At 42.3% G+C, this 17389-nt stretch overlaps 1 protein-coding gene and 1 non-coding gene across 2 annotated transcripts; both read left to right on the forward strand.

The window, feature by feature from the left end:
- Window positions 1–291: 291 nt before the first annotated feature.
- PPP1R8 (protein phosphatase 1 regulatory subunit 8) lies at window positions 292–16845 on the forward strand. The gene is made up of 7 exons (XM_060017154.1): window positions 292–379; window positions 2272–2332; window positions 6967–7120; window positions 8417–8637; window positions 10225–10369; window positions 14939–15003; window positions 16477–16845. Exons 1-7 carry the CDS (start codon window positions 324–326, stop codon window positions 16828–16830), a joined length of 1056 nt encoding a protein of 351 aa, XP_059873137.1. The 5' UTR covers window positions 292–323; the 3' UTR covers window positions 16831–16845.
- Window positions 3904–4069, forward strand: LOC132416594 (small Cajal body-specific RNA 1). Its single transcript, XR_009517658.1, has one exon. It is a non-coding gene; the product is annotated as a small Cajal body-specific RNA 1 (non-coding RNA).
- Window positions 16846–17389: the final 544 nt, after the last annotated feature.

Consider the following 17389-nt stretch of genomic DNA (forward strand, 5'->3'; position numbering starts at 1 on the left):
TTAGAGCCTGGGAGCGTGTTTGCAGAAAGAACGTAGAGGGAAACCGAACCCCTCCTTACGAGCCCATTTTCCTCAAACAACTCCCGGCCAAGGAAAACCCTGACCTCTGTAAATAGCGAACTATCAAGCACTGAAAAAGACCTCAAAACCCTATCCCTGTTCCCCCCGCTACTAGAAGCGCCCTGTGCGTCTGCGCGTCCATGCGTCCGTGGGTGGGCGCGCGCGCGCATACGCACAGGCTGCTGGGAAGCCGCCTCTCTCCTCTGGGTCTTCCAGTTTCCCGGCGTGCTTCAGGCCCGCCAAATGGGAGGGGGAGAAGCAAGATGGCAGCAGCCGCGAACTCCGGCTCTAGCCTCCCGCTGTTTGACTGCCCGACCTGGTGAGTGGCGGGGCGACCAGCGCTGGAGTGGCCTAGCCTACGCTGGCCAGGGCTGGCCGGGCGGCTCGTTTCTCGTAGCGAGCCGAGCGGCCCAAGGATCCTGGGACTGACTGAGGGAGAACTGTCTGTAGGGCCGGGCGGCGTGTGGAGGAACCGGGAACCCGGAGCCCGGGCCCAGGAACTGGGGAAACCCAGAGTTGGGGGCTCTGAGGCGCTCGCTTAGGCAGCCCCTCGGGCAATCAGCTGGTTGCCGGGGCGCTTCGGGGCCTTGACCCCGAACTTACCCCAACTCCTGTCTGGTGCTCTTATGGAGCATCGTATCTGCCCCCCTGCTCTCTGTCCCGAGCGCGCACGAGCTAGCTTCCCGGCCCCGGCGCCCCGCTCAGAGCCCCGCATCCCGCGGTTGTTGATGCAGCCTGGGTGCGGCACTTGCCTGTCTCTCGCAGACTGGGAGCTCCCTGAGGGCAGGAACGGCTCTGACCTACCCCCAAGCTCGCCTCAGCGACCAGCGCGAAGCCGGGCAGCAGAGGGCATCATTGCTTGTTAGGATGAACCCCTTTCCTCCTTTCGCAAGTTCTTGGGAATAATGGAATAATTTTAGTCTTTGAGTAGAGTACACGATGAATACGTATGAATTGCCTTGCAAGGAGACCCATCCGAGTTGGGGCTATTTCTGCTCATCACAGTGTATTGTTTGTGTTACTCTCTGGCCCTCGTTATATAGAGATCCTCAAAGGCAAGGGCTGCCTAACGCATCTTTATATTCCGAGTTCCTAGACCTGAGCCTGGCACGTAGTAGGAGTTCAGAAAGCGTGTTTTAGACATAACTTGGCTTTCCCTGTTTTCCAGACAAAATGGGCTTTTGTCCAATGCACTTGTCTTACTGACAACCTCCATAGAGGAGTTGGGTCAGGATTGTGAGATGACTGTGTTGCATCTTAAGTTAGATGTAAACAGGTGCATTTTTGTGTGTGCATATGTAGGGACTCTGGCAAGATTGTTCATCCTTCAAACTTCAAAGGAGCAAACACAGGAAGCAAGTGAATGTGTGGCTATTTTCTGGGTCCCTCTGCACTTTTGTAACACCCAGTTGCTTCAGTCTACAAATTCTGTGTCCATTTTGGTTCCTTGCTGCATTGATTTCAGAAGTTGGGCCAGGACAGTAAACTTATAGTTAGAAGAGGCTGTATAAGATCACCTACCATTTCCTCAGCGTCTGTTAGGCACCGGGCACTGTGTTAGGTGCTTTGACATACATGTATCTCCCTTGGATGGTGTGGTTACAGGAGTGTAGAGAAAAGTTCCCTTACCCATGCCATTGTAGAATGACCTGTTCAAGGTTAACAAATATGTCTTGTATTTATTGGTACCTGGTTTCATGGGCATAGTTTTGGATTGCCTTAGCTCCCTAATTACACTTCTCTGATTTGGACTCAGAGCTCAGGACAGTACCCTCTGCTTATTCTGTGATGAGTCTAGTCTTGATCAGCCCCAGACACCAACTGATTTATTCTGCCTTTATATGGTATTAATTAATGGTAGTGGCAAATCTTAGATTCAGACTCCAAGTGACCAGACAACCCCAGCTATAGTACTTGCAGTCTTTGTGCTGCTTTCTCTCCAAGGTGGATAATCCAGTGCTAAAATATGGGTTTCTTTGGTGCTGCTCTAAATACAGATCCACTAAAATATGTTTCAGAGCAGTTGAATCACTGGGGAAGTAAGTGTCAAATGTAGAAAGGAGCTATAATAACAGTGAAGTAGATGGCATTTCTGCTTGTACGTGAACTAATTATAGGCTAGTAAGAGAGCTACAGTGTTGAATGGGATAATGATTGTAAATAGCATCTACAAACTCATCCTGAAAATGTTTTTTCACACTTACTTTTCAGGGCAGGTAAACCCCCTCCTGGTTTACATCTGGATGTAGTCAAAGGAGACAAGCTAATTGAGGTATGGAAGTAACATGTCTTCCCTTTTTTTCCCACCACACTAAAGATTTTTGCCAGTGACTCACTTTTCCACCTCCTCTCCTGTGCTTTGTTTTACAGAAATGCTACTTTCGTTCATCCTGATTTTTTTTTTCTATTAAAAGCACATGGTGATATAACACATTAAAACCATGTATCTCCACAGACACTCAGTTTTTTGTGACTCCTCTCACCTTCCAAATGAAGGGTTTTAGTAGATCATGGCCTTGTAGGCCTCAGTCAAACTGGATGCCCTATAACTTGGTGAATTCCTTCTCTCTGAGTATGTGGAGTTGTATGGAAGGTGCAAGATCTGTAGTAATTGAAGAAGACAGTGAATGATGTAGATTGAATTTAACTTTTAAGTTGCTTTTATGAGATTCAAGCCAAAACTCTTCAAAGAAGATAGTAAACTACGATACTTGCTCAAAAAAGAGAATGGAAATGGTGACAAAATTCATTCATTCATTCAAAACATTTACTGAGTACTTATTATGTGCCAGTCATTGTGCTCGGCATAGGACTATAGCAGTGAACAGAACAAATGTGGTTCCTGTCCTCAAAGGAATCATCTGATGGGAACAACAGAATCAAACAAAAATTTGCATGATTATAATTGAAATAAGTACTATAAAGGACAAGTTGAGCAGAATTCCAGCTTTTCTACAAGTCTCTAGAATGAAAACCACATAGAACTTCAAGAGAACATGAATTTTGATTAGCTGTTAGGTTGTGTACTTTTTTTAAATCCTTATGTTACCATTTATTTACCAAGAGATGGAGATTAAGCCCACTCTGACTGTGGAGTTGTGAGTCTCTGTGTCTTCAACCAATTTTATGTTTGCTTGCTCAGATAGAATTTAAGTTCAAGGCCCTATTATTGAGTGCAGTTATTTTTCTTTGGTATATATAGTAAAAACATTGCACTCCATAATGAAAAGCTGTCTTTGAGGTCTCCTGCAGGATGTTCTATAAATACAGTGTTTTCACTTTCAGGATGTTGTAGAGATACCCACGTATTTTGCAAAGTATTAAGGCATGAGTTGTGATGAATTCTCTTATTAATTCATCAAGCCCTGAGCCAGTCACTTAGAGCCCCTTTGTCATGTGTTCTTCTGTCTTAAAGATTACAGAGTACCAAGATTATTCAAGGGAATAAGTTAGCTAAAATATTTTTTGTTTTGTTTTGTTTTGTTACACTGTAGACTGTTCCACACATATAAAATATTGTTGCTAAATAGACATATAGGAGTCTTTTTTTATATATAACCAGAATTTAGTAAATCTTTACTTTACTACAGGAAGAAACAGACAAGGAGGGCTAGCTTTAATGATAATGTCATATTCCTCTGCGAAATAATTTATACTTTCAAAGCACTCTGACTTGTCAAACATCCTTCTAATTACTGGTTTCCATTAAGTGATAATGTTCTCTTTCAGTGCTCTTAGGTGTGCTGAGTTGCCACGGAACTGTCATGTTACAATACTTAGACATCACTGTATTGTTTCCGAGAGGAATAGACACGAGATGTGCTTATTTTTTAAGGATTTAGGCAGCACTTGATACTAACCGAGCTATCTATGTCCTAGCCTTATGTCAGAGGCTTGTGATGTGTTGTGATAGCTGGGTTTAAGAAGTGCAATATTAAAACAAAAGCCATGAGTCTTTTAAGCCCAGTGTGTAAAGATACACTCTGAGTTATAACTCAGAGGCACAACTGAATAATGGTACTAGCCATAGCTAGTTAAGAAATTGTGGCTTAGTGGCTATTGAAAGACCAATGCATTATTTCATTCACTTGGACAGAAGAAGCATATTGTCTAAGAATTCACACATTTTCTTGCTTCTGAGGCATACTTTTTTTTCCCCTACATTTTCACATTTCTATAATTGAGATGCCTTTAATAGTGAATGTATATATTTAATTTGGAGGCCCTTTCTTTTTTTTCCCCTCCAAACACCTAAATCGCTGGTACTGGCAGCTTAGAATCATAGAAATGTGGTCAATTTTATATTAGAGCCCAAGTGCTGGTGATCTTATGTACTGTTTCTTTAAGTCTAGCCTGTGAACACTTTGGTTAGCAAATTTAAGCTTATGAGGACATAATCTATGTGCACATAAATATGAATGAGAAATGCAGTGAGATTCAACCTGCATAGATATTATCTAGAGAGAATAAGATGCTGAAATTTCAGGGCTCTCTCAATTCTGAAGCATTGTCTTATTTTTAACCCAAATCTTAATACTTGGGTCTGAGCAGACATGGGGATGCTTGTGTGACTGAGCTGTCAGGCTGTTGTTGAATCTTGGTGCTCCCTAGCACTAGGGGCCTGGGACAAGCTCTGCCAGCAGCAGGTGGGCACTGTTGGACAGGGTTTCCCAGAGGTGACCCCCATACCTATTTTGAGCCTTAAAGGCTAAGCTGGGAAGGAACTGGGTAAGTGATTGTTTAAAAAACAATTAAGAGTGTGACCCATAGTACTTGTTCATTCCTTAAAATGTTTTTTGCCATATGGTGGATTTTTTGACGCAGGAAGAGTGAAGAAAATATATAATGTAGTGGTTTAAAAAGCTTAGACTCTGAAGTCAGACAAACCTGAAATTTCTAATCCAGTTTATAAATATCTAGCTGTGTGAACTTGCGTATATTAATTAATTTCTTTGTGCCTCACTTTTCCTATCTATAAAAATAGGAATAATAGTGCCTGCCTACTTCACAGAGTGGTTGTGAGGATGGAATGACATAGCATAAAACTCATAGCATAAAACTCATAGCACATAGGCACATAAGTACTCAGCAGTTGTTAACTGTTATTAGTACGTGAGGTGTATTTCTGGTTTTGTAAGAACCAGAACCAGCTACATAAAGCATAGGGGAGAATTGTAGCCCACTGTGGATTCAATGACATAGCCAGGAATGAAATATAAGCCTCTTGATTCCTAGCCTGGTACATCCTAGTTTGACTATACTTCCCTACTCAACTTTGTGTTGTCTTCTCTCAGGGATTTTAGAAGGAGCATAGTGTGAAATGTGAACTAGAGCTTAGTGAGACCTTGTGTTTAAAGGAAAAACAGGGAATTCCCTGGCGGTCCAGTGGTTAGGACTCGGCACTTTCACTGCCGAGGGCACTGGTTCAGTCCTTGGTGGGGGAACTGAAATCCCTGCAAGCCGCGTGGCACAGCCAAAGAAAACCCCCAAAACTTAAAGGAAGAACATAATGTATATGAATGAGGGTTATTCTTCAAGTACTCATATTGTAGACTTTAAGAACTGAAAGCAGTGTTAGCGAAAATTTATCCAGAGTCCTTCATCTATGATGGCCCAGTCTACAACCAGTCTGTGGCAAAGGCTTTACTGATCATGGGCTAAAAGAAAAATAAAGACAGTGTAGTGAGTTTTTCATAAATTCAGCACGAAGAGTGGTCCTTTATCCCTCTTCTTACTTATTTGTTAAAATGACCTATCTTTCATAAAATGATTATAATACTGATTGGTGACAATTAAAAAAATAGTTCTCATATGGCAAAAGAAAAGTTAACAATACTGTGTCACCCCCTACAATTTTTAAAATAATAGATTGCTGGTCTGCGAAATCCTCTTTTCTGCTATTATATTGGGGCCTTATACAGTTTTGTTTTTTCCAGTACCACAGCAGTGGCTAGAAACATTTTGGACCTCTTCTCAGAATTGTTTCAGACCCATGGCACTGTTGTTTAGAATGTTAGCATTGCAGGTCATTTCACACCTGAGTTTAAACCCCAGATCTGCTACTTAACCAGCTGGACTGCCTTGGATACGTGGCTTCATCTCTCTGAATCTATTTCCTTATGTTTAACAGTAAAGGTGATACTTGGTTCACAGAGTTGTTTTGAGGATTAGATGACATAATACTTAAAAATGCCTAGCAATAATAGTTCTTCAATAAATGTTTAATCCCTACATCCCCTAACCCCCAAACCTGGAAAATCTTTGCCCTGTGAGGTTGTTCCGTATTTGGACACAGCAAATACTCATTTAGAGTTAACTTTGAGTAATGCTTTTTTGTGGGCAAAATGAAATGGGACAATAAAGTTAGATTTAGAGGCTCATACAATGATGTCTAATGTAATTCTAGTTTCTAAAGAGGGTTCCAGAAATACTCTGGGTCTCTGGCAGCATGATTAGAATATAGATAGGTGTTTCTATCCCCTTCCTTTTTGAACCAATTGATAATCTTCATTTGAATATATATTTTTCTAAAAAGCGGTCTTATTACTTTATAGGCATGCTTTGTGTTTCCTGCTTGACCTAAAATTAAGATTCAGTGAAATCTTAAATTTCCAATGGTCAGAAGACAACCACTCTTGCATGCCATTTACATCTAATACGATTAGGAAAGTTCTTTTCATATCAACACTAAACATTTGACCACTACATTTGGGGAGATTAATTGCCATCCATCCCCCAATGTTCATAAATTATTCTGAGCTCTTTATCTTGAAGAATAATAGTAAATATAAATATTTCCTTTGACAAGGAATTTTATCTTAAGATGCTCTACTTAGTTTATTGGAAGAATTTTTGCTAAACCCTGTTGAAACAAGCTTTAAGTAATATTTAATTTAATTTATTTAGAAACTGATCATTGATGAGAAGAAGTATTACTTATTTGGGAGAAACCCTGATTTGTGTGACTTTACCATTGACCACCAGTCTTGCTCTCGGGTCCACGCTGCCTTGGTCTACCATAAGCATCTGAAGAGAGTTTTCCTAATAGATCTCAACAGTAGTAAGTAACTCATATCCCATCCTATTTCACACATTGTCTTTTGGGCAGTGTGAAAATGCTCTTTGGGTTCTTCAGTTTTGAAATTGTGTTTTGTTGCTTATCAAGGAAGTTTATGTTTGGTTTTTAAATTAGTTGTTCTCCATTCCTGTGATATTTCCTATTTTACTGGAATAATTGATGACTGGAGAGAGAAGAGGGTTTTGGGGAGCACTTTCCTGGAGAGAGCAATAAGTATATACAGAGAACAGAAAAAGCATCTAGGAACTAAGGAATGTGTTTATAGGCCCATGATAGATTGTGGTCCAATTTAAGCAGAAGCTGTGATTAGCTCCATTAATGTAGTAGAGTTGTAGTACAGTAGGACATTAAAAAAAAAACAAAACTTGTTTTGACCAAAAGTTAATTTTTTATAATGGGCTCTTTATCCCAGCTACATTTTGCTGTGATATTAATAATATCAATTTTAATTCTATGAGCATACTCCAACTAATAAGATTTTCAAGTTTGTCAAAGATAATCCCAGAAATGCAGTTGAGACTTGACTGCATGGGGCCTTGAAATTTGTTCATTTTTGCCTATGTATAATTACAGCTTGAAATGTAAAGGATCTGCTTCCTGGGTTGATCGTGTTTTACTCCTTTCCCCGCTCCCCATACACACGCACACATCACCCCAGTATGCTTATATAATGGTTTTGGAGAGCATTGTCTCATAAGTACTTACTTGCAAATTTATCTCATCTTTTCTCTCCATTTCATAATATGCAGAATGCAGACATGGAAAGATATCCAGACTCTCCAGTAGGATTTTGGCTTGCCTTGCCATTGATATTGCACCTGTTTCAGCCAACCTCATTTCTTATCCTGGGGAAACCCCAAACATAACTGCCACCAGGCCAGCAATTTCTATGTTCCTTAGACTTGGGGCTGGAGAGGTCAGACCATAGCAATTCCTGTCTCCTGCCTTAGCGGGCATGCCTATTGCTGGGTTGGAACCATTCCTGCTGGACCCAGAATGGAGCCAAGCCTGTCTGGCAGCAGAGAGCAAGCAGTGGTATTTGTTATGTGGGGTAACAGCAGGTCTGAAGATGTGTAAGAAATCCACTGAAGAGATTCAAGATTCAGTGAAGGAGTTTCCTTTTCATTGTGACCCATGACAAGGGATGCAAAGTGGACCCAGTGCCATTTCCATTTTAAAAAGCAAAACTGATGTGCTGGCAGGAGCTACATTCCCTTCTACAACTCAGGTTTGTTTGTTTGTTTTCCTCTCTTACATTTCTGATTTGGTTATTCCCAGCACACGGCACTTTCTTGGGTCACATTCGGTTGGAGCCTCACAAGCCTCAGCAAATTCCCATCGATTCCACGGTCTCATTTGGTGCATCCACAAGGGCATACACTCTGCGTGAGAAGCCTCAGACATTGCCATCGGCTGTGAAAGGAGATGAGAAGATGGGTGGAGAGGATGATGAACTCAAGGGCTTACTGGGGCTTCCAGAGGAAGAAACAGAGCTTGATGTAATTCCATTGTCTATGTCATTGTTATGTCTTTTGGGACGCTGGCTTTTGCAGTGTGTAGCTGTTCTGTGTAGTTTGAAATGCCAGTGACTTAGCAACTGGAGGTTTTCTTGAGCCCAGTGATAAGCCTTTGCCACTTTGGCAGTGTGGTGTGGCCCTTGGAGAGCTGCATTGTGTGGGTTTGGTTATGTATAACCAGGGCTAACTAGGAGACTGGGTCTCCTGCCAGTAGACCTTTATGGTTGTCTTGTGCACTTTCAGTGGATGTTAGAAGCCAAGGCTGGGAGTTACATTTCTCTAGAGCTGCACTGTCCAATGCAGTAGGCACTAACCACATTCCAAGTTCTCAGTAATCACATTTGGCTAGTGACTAACCATATTGAATAGCACTGATAGAAAACATTTCTATCATCCAGAAAGTTTGTTTGAACAACACTAGCTCACAGAGATTGAAGCTTTCATTCATTTATGTAGCTGTTTTTGATATTGTCCAGTCAGCCCAAGAATCTTCTGAGTAGAACTTGATTACTTTTGCTCTGGGCCTGGCTGCCCTGAAGGCCATGAATTTTACAAGATTTAATTTTAATGTGCTAAGGTTTTCTTTTCTAGAGCTGACCCCAGTAGTTTGTGATGTAGCTTTTGTCTTCACGTGTCTATCACTGCATTGGTGTGGCTGGTCTATCCAGGTAGATCAAACGCCAGCCTGTCCTTAACCACCCACATGCATTTACTATTCTTGTATACCGAGACAGTTTCCCAGCCCTTAGGAAGAAAAGCACAGTAGCAGTCTTACAACTTAGAAGTTATTTTGTTCTAAAGAAGTAGCCTGATAGCCAGGGACCTGGTTGGCAGTCACTCTTGCACATTCTCTTCCAGGCTGCTTCCATGCCTTCCTGTCTTTTAGTTCAGTATGTTAGGTCATCTCTGGGTCCTTGTTCTCAAGACATTTGGGATGTCTCAAACTGCAGTACAGATTGGAATAAGTCCAGGTGATTGGGAAGAGGCAGGCAGCAGTGATGAGGCCAAGTTAATCACTGAGATGGATAGATAGTTATGAGTAGAAATGGGGCCAGATGAAGGGATGGGGAGTGACAAAACATTAATGCCAGATATTCAGTGCACTGGTAACGTCCTTACAAGTTTTAAAGGAGAGAGCTACTGGGAAAGAAGCTGTCAGTTGTCCTTTCTCGTCTCTGTTACTTAAAAACAATTCTTGGATTTCTTCCCAGTTGTATTCTTTTAATTCTCAGCATGAAGACATGATAAACTTTATTCAGAAAAACCCAAAACCTCAACTCAAGGGTTTTTGCACAGATGACCTGTCTTCATCTCAAGGTCCTTCACTCCCTTTTGAATATCACTGCCGCACTAGTCAATGAAGATGTTCCACATTCTGTCAAATTGAGGCTTGCTGGTATTAGCTGTCTAGGGACGGTAATGAATCTTTTCTGAATGCAGAAAAGAATCTCATCTGTGTGGAGAGGTCAAGGTTAGCTCCTAATATCTTCCTGCCCTTTATTTGGTAATATTCTCCTTCAAATTCCTTGTGTACTTATTCCTGTCTTTCCTGTGTGAACCCTGTCCCAGAACCTGACAGAGTTCAACACTGCCCACAACAAGCGGATTTCCACTCTCACCATTGAGGAGGGGAATCTGGACATTCAGAGACCAAAGAGGAAGAGGAAGAACTCACGGGTGACCTTTAGTGAGGATGATGAGATCATCAACCCAGGTGAGGTATCTTCCTAGTTTTTTCTGATGAAAAAGCTGTGATGTCAGAGAGTAGTGTACACAGCCTGTAGGTCAGTTGTAATGTTTCTGTACAAGGTTTAGGATAACAGGTGCTATGTTGAGGGGAGATATTTTTGTACAGAACAGGCATACCTTGGAGATATTTTGGGTTCAGTTCAAGCATTGCAATAAGGCAAGTCACATGAATTTTTTAGTTTCCCAGTACATGTAAAAGTTACGTTTACACAACTTCAGTCTGTTAAGTGTGCAATAGCATTATGTCTAAAAAAGACAATGTACGTACCTTAATTAAAAAATACTTTATTGCTAAAAGATGCTAACCATGCTAGTCTGAGCCTTCATTGAGTTGTAATCTTTTTGCAATAGTAACAACAAAGATTGCTGATCACAGAGCACTGTTACAACTATAGTAATAATGGAAAAGTTTTAAATATTGTGAGAATTACAGAAATGTAACACAGAGACACGAAGTGAGTGAATGCTGTTGGGAAAATGGCACTGATAGACTTGCTTGATGCAGGGTTTCCACAAACCTTCAATTTATAAAAAACTCAGTATATGTGAAGTGCAGTAAAACCAAGGTATGCCTGTACATTGATGGAGTGCCCTGAAACTCAAGCATTATCCAGTTGCAGTGTGAAAGAAGTAGATGAAGGAAGGCTGTAATTCTCCTTTGCTGATCCAGGTATAGTGGAGCTTAAGTATAGGTCAGAGCAGACACTATTGTCATGGGGTTCCATGTATGATTGGTAACTCTAAGATTGGAGAACTTTCTGCTACTATTAATCGCATTGAAGACTTGCCTCTGTAAGGTCCTAATTTATAGATAGTTTGTATGGAAACGTCAGCAAGATGAGAGCATCAGTTTCTGGGAAGGCCATTGAGTTTACCCATTTGTTCCGTCATTCACCATTCGTTTATTGGGCTCATGTTATATCTCAAGTACTCTGGGAGGTGGATGGCATGGAGCTGGGAGGTGCAGTTTATACAGTGAAGATGGAATTGGGATTCCAAAAATCTTGTTTGAAAATAAACCTTCATGGATGGAAACAGGGATCCCAGACTAACAAGTTGCTTTTATATCCCAAATTGAAATGCAGTGAGAATAACTTTCAAGTCCTGCATTTAGTTTCAGAATGTCAGTTATTTAAATGGAGAAAATCTGCTCCAGTGACAGCTCATGTTAAAAAAAAGGTATAAGGATTTTAGTTAGTTAAAAATGCAGTCTGAGTCATCAGGGGGATATGGAAACTAATCAAGTACAGTTTAAAATTGCATTAATAGGGGCTTCCCTGGTGGCGCAGTGGTTGAGAGTCCGCCTGCCGATGCAGGGGACACGGGTTCGTGCCCCGGTCTGGGAAGATCCCACATGCCGCGGAGCGGCTGGGCCCGTGAGCCATGGAGCGGCTGGGCCCGTGAGCCATGGCCGCTGAGCCTGCGCATCTGGAGCCTGTGCTCCGCAACGGGAGAGGCCACAGCAGTGAGAGGCCCGCGTACCTACAAAGAAAAAAAAAAAAAAAAAAATTGCATTAATAGAATAATGGGGGACAGTAACCCGGTGGCCTGTGTTCTGAGCAGAACTCACCCAAATGTGTTACTAAATGCAAGCATGGCCTTAAGTACTAAATGTGTTATGTAGTCTTGAGGGAAGGAGACTCCCAGCTATGGAAAGTGGTCCCTAAATGCTGGGAGCTGTACGTGAGGGAGAGTAGATTGGAGGGAGGCACCCTGAGGTGGATGTTTGCAAGGCTGACCTTCGGGAGGACGGAGGAGGCGAAACCAGAGCCTGTGAGTAGCAAATATTTGGCTCAGCATGAAAAGCAACAACGAATCCTTCTTATATTTAGAAGAAGAATTAAAAGAATTCCTGTGAAAGAGATTGGGGCATTCATTCTAGTGACTTTTGTTCACTTTTTGATGATGTGTGAAGTGGAATGAATTACTTCTCAAGGTACTGAATGCCCAAGGGAAATGTTTGGGCAGGAGCTGGATGACTAATCTGGGAAGTTTATTTCTGAGTGCCAGATAAGAGTTTCTAGGGGTTGGACCTAGACATTTGTAGTTTTAATAAGCTCCTGTTTGTACTGATGAACAGCCAACAGTTTGGGAATCACTGAACTAGATAATTTGTTAAGTCTCTTTCAGGACTCGGGGTCTGATATGTTCTGTTTTTCTCCTTGAAAATTATTGTGGGACTTCCTGGCGATTCAGTGATTAAAACTCTGCACTCCCTGGTTGGGGAACGAAGATCTCACATACTGCACGGCATGCCCAAAAAAAAGAAAAAGGAAAAAAAAGAAAATTATTGTCTTGCAGCTTTATTAAGGCAGTACGTTCAGACAGAGTATGGCATAGTGTTTAAGAGCGTGGGCTCTGATCAGAGGGCCTAGGTATGAAATCCACCTCTCTGCTTAGTAGCTCTTTGACCCTGGCCAGTGACATGACTACTGGTCTCAGGATTGGTGGGGAGATTAAATGATTAATATATGTGAAAATACCTCATATCTGTGCTTGGCACTCAGTAGCCCTTGGTAAGTGTTAGCCATTGTCCTCATCATCATCCGCCACCCCTTTTGCCTTTACCTATGCAGACTTTCCTATACTAGAAGTAGACTTAGCAAGAAACTTCTCGGTAGATCTTCCAGGAGCAGAGATTTCCTGCAATGGGCAGACCCCCTCTCTAGGAGTCGAATGGCTAGAGAATGAGGAGAGGGTGAGAGGCCTGAGCACCGTTCAGCCAGCACAGGACAGGGTCCCCCAGATGGCTTAGCCCCCACTTCCGCAGGCCTCTTGTGTTTGTGGGCCACATACCCCGTTAGCCATGCCTCTTGGGCTCCAGTTGCTCTTGCACTTGATTTAGCTTTCCTGAAGGGATGATTGGAGCAGGGCTGTTACGGTAATGAGAGAGAAGATAAGGGTGCCTTTTTTAGAGACCTCTCCTTCCTGATGAGCCTGGATATCTTTTCCTCTTTCTTCTTCCATATAGAAGCTATTCATTCGTTGAACATCGATTGTTTGTGAAAATAATTCCAGGGTATGTTCCTTAGAGGCACCCTAATATGTGAAAAGCCAGACTTAAAACAAATAAACCAGGGACTAATTATTCAAGTTAAATAAGGAATCTTTGTATTCCAAAGGGACTCACAAGAGTGTTTCTTAAATAGCAAGTGCCCTCAACACATTAAAATAAGGTGAACAACATCTATTAGGGAAGCAGCTCCTTTCCTGCCACTGCATTAAGATAAAAGGGCCCTCGAGTAGTGTTTCTAGTAATGATAATAAGTCTATGCTTGCCTGTTTCCCCACACTCAGTCTTCAGTGAGAAAACTGTTCATTCTAGGTGATCCAGCCCAATCTCCCCTCTGTGCTCCAAGAAAACTATTTTTGCACCACTCTTCAAGCACCTCCATTGTATCCTAGCCTGTCTGGCTTTACAACTGTGAACTCCTTACAGGCAGGACGGTGTCTTGTTCTTTATTTCCGTGCCTGATGTCCAGTAAATGAGAGACTGACTGACTACAAGCATGTCCCTTACTTGGTCTTAGTGCATTCTTCTGGCACAGTGAATAAATGAAGCTAGAAGCTTCGTAGGGTTCAATAGTGTGTGTATAAGCTGTGAAAAGGGAGCCGCGGTCCCACCCTGCCTGGACAGGGGCTTCAGATCCTTTAGTGAGTCTTAATTGTACAGGCACACCTTGGAGGAATTGTGGGTTTGGTTCCAGACCACTTCAGTAAAGTGAATATCAAAGCTAGTCACACATATTTGTTTGGTTTGTCAGTGCATATAAAAGTTATGTTTACATTATATTGTAAACTGTTAAGTGTGCAGTAGCATTATGTCTACAAAAGCAGTGTACTTGTTTCTTTACAATGCCTTAATTACAAAATACTTTATTGCTAAAAAATGCTAACCATCGTCTGACAATGCACGGTTGCCACCAACCTTCAATTTGTTGTTTTTTTTTTTTAAAAAAAACAATATCTGCAAAGCACAGTAAAATGAAACTCAATAAAACAAGGTATGCCTATATACAGTTGTTCAGGTTGAAAGGCGAAGTTAAGCTAGAAGCCTTGGGTCTGAATCCTAATTCTGTTATTTGCTAATGAGCGGGTGTTAGCAAGGTATGTGGTGTGTGACCTCTTTTTATCACTAACATGAGATTATTGATGTCTTCCCTCAAAAGAAGGAGGTATGTGGAATGGGAAAGAACCTGGGGGAGCCGGTGTAGCACATAGTCCGGAGCACAGGCCTGTTTCTGGCTGCTTAGATTTATATCCTGGCTCCTCTCCAGCAAGGTGACTGGGCCGGTCACTTTCCTTCTCCAAGCCTGAGTTTGTTTTCTCATCTATTAAATGTTTATTGTAGTGGTACTTACCTCGTAGGGTTGTTGTGAGGATTTAACACAGTACCCAGTAAACACTTGAAGTGTTAGCTGTATTTTACTGTTTTAATATGAATGACTGTGATTGCTTTATTCGCATTGAGCCCTATAACTTTAATCCTCCCAGCTGGTTACTGAACTAACCCTGCCCTCGTGTCTTTTTGCAGAGGATGTGGATCCCTCAGTTGGTCGCTTCCGGAACATGGTGCAGACTGCAGTGGTCCCAGTCAAGGTAGGAAGCATGTTGTGACAGTATTTGAAATGTCATATAGTCTGGTTTAAAAACCCACTCTTTTATATGTAGGTACGTGTTAAGTGTGTGCTTAATTTTAAAACATTCTCTGCTCCTTTCCCATTTTTCATACTGTGGAAATCCATTTACCCCATCTATGTGTAGGGATCCTGGAGTGCCATAGAGAGGCTGCAGGTGACCAGCTAGCTTGATCCTGCATGTAAATTATGGTGTGATGTGGGTCTGTAAATTTACCTCCCAGCAGGGTGCAGAGAGACCCACCTTTCTTTAACCTTCCCTTCTTGACTCAAAGTAAGCTATTAGGCAAAGAAGAGACATTGTTGCATTTCTGCATGGCACCTCTGGCCTTTACCACATCTTTATTTTGTGAATGGGGATGGCACAGATAGGAAAGCCAGCCCACATTGGATTAGGTTTAAAGAGCAGCTCTGTTGAAGAACCAAGAGGTGGAAGTTACAGAGGTGTTCTGATTGCTCAACATGTGGAGAACCACCTGCCAGCTAGGGCTCCAAAAGGGAGCAAGTGGCCCCTGGAAGTAGATCCCTATTAGTAGAGGTATTCAAATGTGATTGGAAGATGCTGGTCAGAGATGCTATAGGGAGTTTTATTTTTTTAAAAATCTTTAGAATATATTAGAATAGATTGATAAAATGTGTCAAGTTCATGCAAAAGGAGTAGAGGGGTGAGGGAGGATCTTTCATTGAACTTTAGTCCAGTGTGAAAAAGTATAAGATGAAATTTTTCCATACAACTCCATAGTATTTGTGTTACATTTCCCCTTGGGCACTTTTCTCTTTTTTCTTCACCCTTTGGAATTTTCTGTTGCCTTTAAAGTATAATTTGAATTTTGACAGATACATACACCTGGGTAACCACCACCATAATCAAAATACAGATTTCCATCACCCCAGAAAGTTCCCCTGCGTCCCTCTGCTGTCGGCTTCCTCCCGCTCCAGGCAGCCAGTAAGCTGCCTGCAGCCACCACAGATTTGTTCTGCTCTCAGATTAGGTGCCCAACAGGAAGACACTAACTTTTTACTTTCCCCCCAAAAAAGAAAAATGGAAATACTTACTCCATCTATTATCACCTCTGATTCCTGAAAGGGCATTTTAACATTGAAAACAAGAGGGAGGAGTATGACCTTAGGGTAAAGAATGGTCACTTAAACTGGATAAATCTTACTTTATGGAAAGTTCACACACTAGCCTCATTTTTCTCAGTTTGATGTAGGATGGTGACCACTTTGTGTGGGGCAGTGTTCGGGAGCCGTGATGTTACATGACCACTGTAAGGTCTCTTCAAACCCTGAGATTTCAGGACAGTGAGATGGGTTGTTTAAGAAACAAAACAAGTTAGAGGTTTAGGGGCCTTCCCCAGTTTTTCGAGGACTGCAATAGAACAGGCTAACAGCACTCTTGTGTCTCACTTCTTGTCTTCTCTATAAACCACAGAAGAAGCGGGTGGAGGGCCCTGGCTCCCTGGGCCTGGAGGAATCAGGGAACAGGCGCATGCAGAACTTTGCATTCAGTGGAGGACTCTATGGGGGCCTGCCCCCCACGCACAGTGAAGCCGGCTCCCAGCCGCATGGCATCCACGGGACAGCACTCATCGGTGGCTTGCCCATGCCATACCCGAACCTCGCTCCTGACGTGGACTTGACTCCCGTCGTGCCGTCAGCAGTGACCATGAACCCTGCACCAAACCCTGCCGTCTATAACCCTGAAGCTGTCAACGAACCCAAGAAGAAAAAATATGCAAAAGAGGCTTGGCCGGGCAAGAAGCCCACACCTTCCTTACTGATTTGATATTTTTGGTAATGGAGGAGGGTGGGATTGGGTGGGAACAGGGTGGAAGGGTGATGGGGGAGCTAATGAATTAGGGAGAAAAACTTTCCATGTGTGCAGTATCGTCTTTCAGAATGTCTCCTGGGGTCCTAACCATGTAATATTAAAACTGGGGGTGGGGTTGAAGTATCCCAGAAAGACCTGTCTTCAGAACACTTTCATTGAAGAGAAATGTTTCATACATCCTTTTAAATAGACTGCCCTGGCTCTTTTGCACTCTTTCCATTATCTCCTTTTTTCTTTTCTCCCTCTTTCTAGGATCACTTTTTAAAAAATTATTTACCCCAGGGAGAGACTCCAGGCCCTCAGGTTGAATGTAGAGCTGTGGAGGTGACAGTAGCATTGCCAGCTTTGTGGGTTTAGCAGCCTGATTTATATTTACTATCCTGCAAGTCCCAGGTAGCAGAAGGGTTGCCACGGATTCCAGGTTAACAAGAGGGTTTAGAATGCTTCAGTTAAACTAAGGTTTAAAACAACTCAGAAGTTTTCCTGGGTCGGTGGTTTTGAGGTCCAGTAGTTA

This window comes from Delphinus delphis, chromosome 1, assembly GCF_949987515.2.
Source record: "Delphinus delphis chromosome 1, mDelDel1.2, whole genome shotgun sequence".
Taxonomy (NCBI): Eukaryota; Metazoa; Chordata; class Mammalia; order Artiodactyla; family Delphinidae; genus Delphinus; species Delphinus delphis.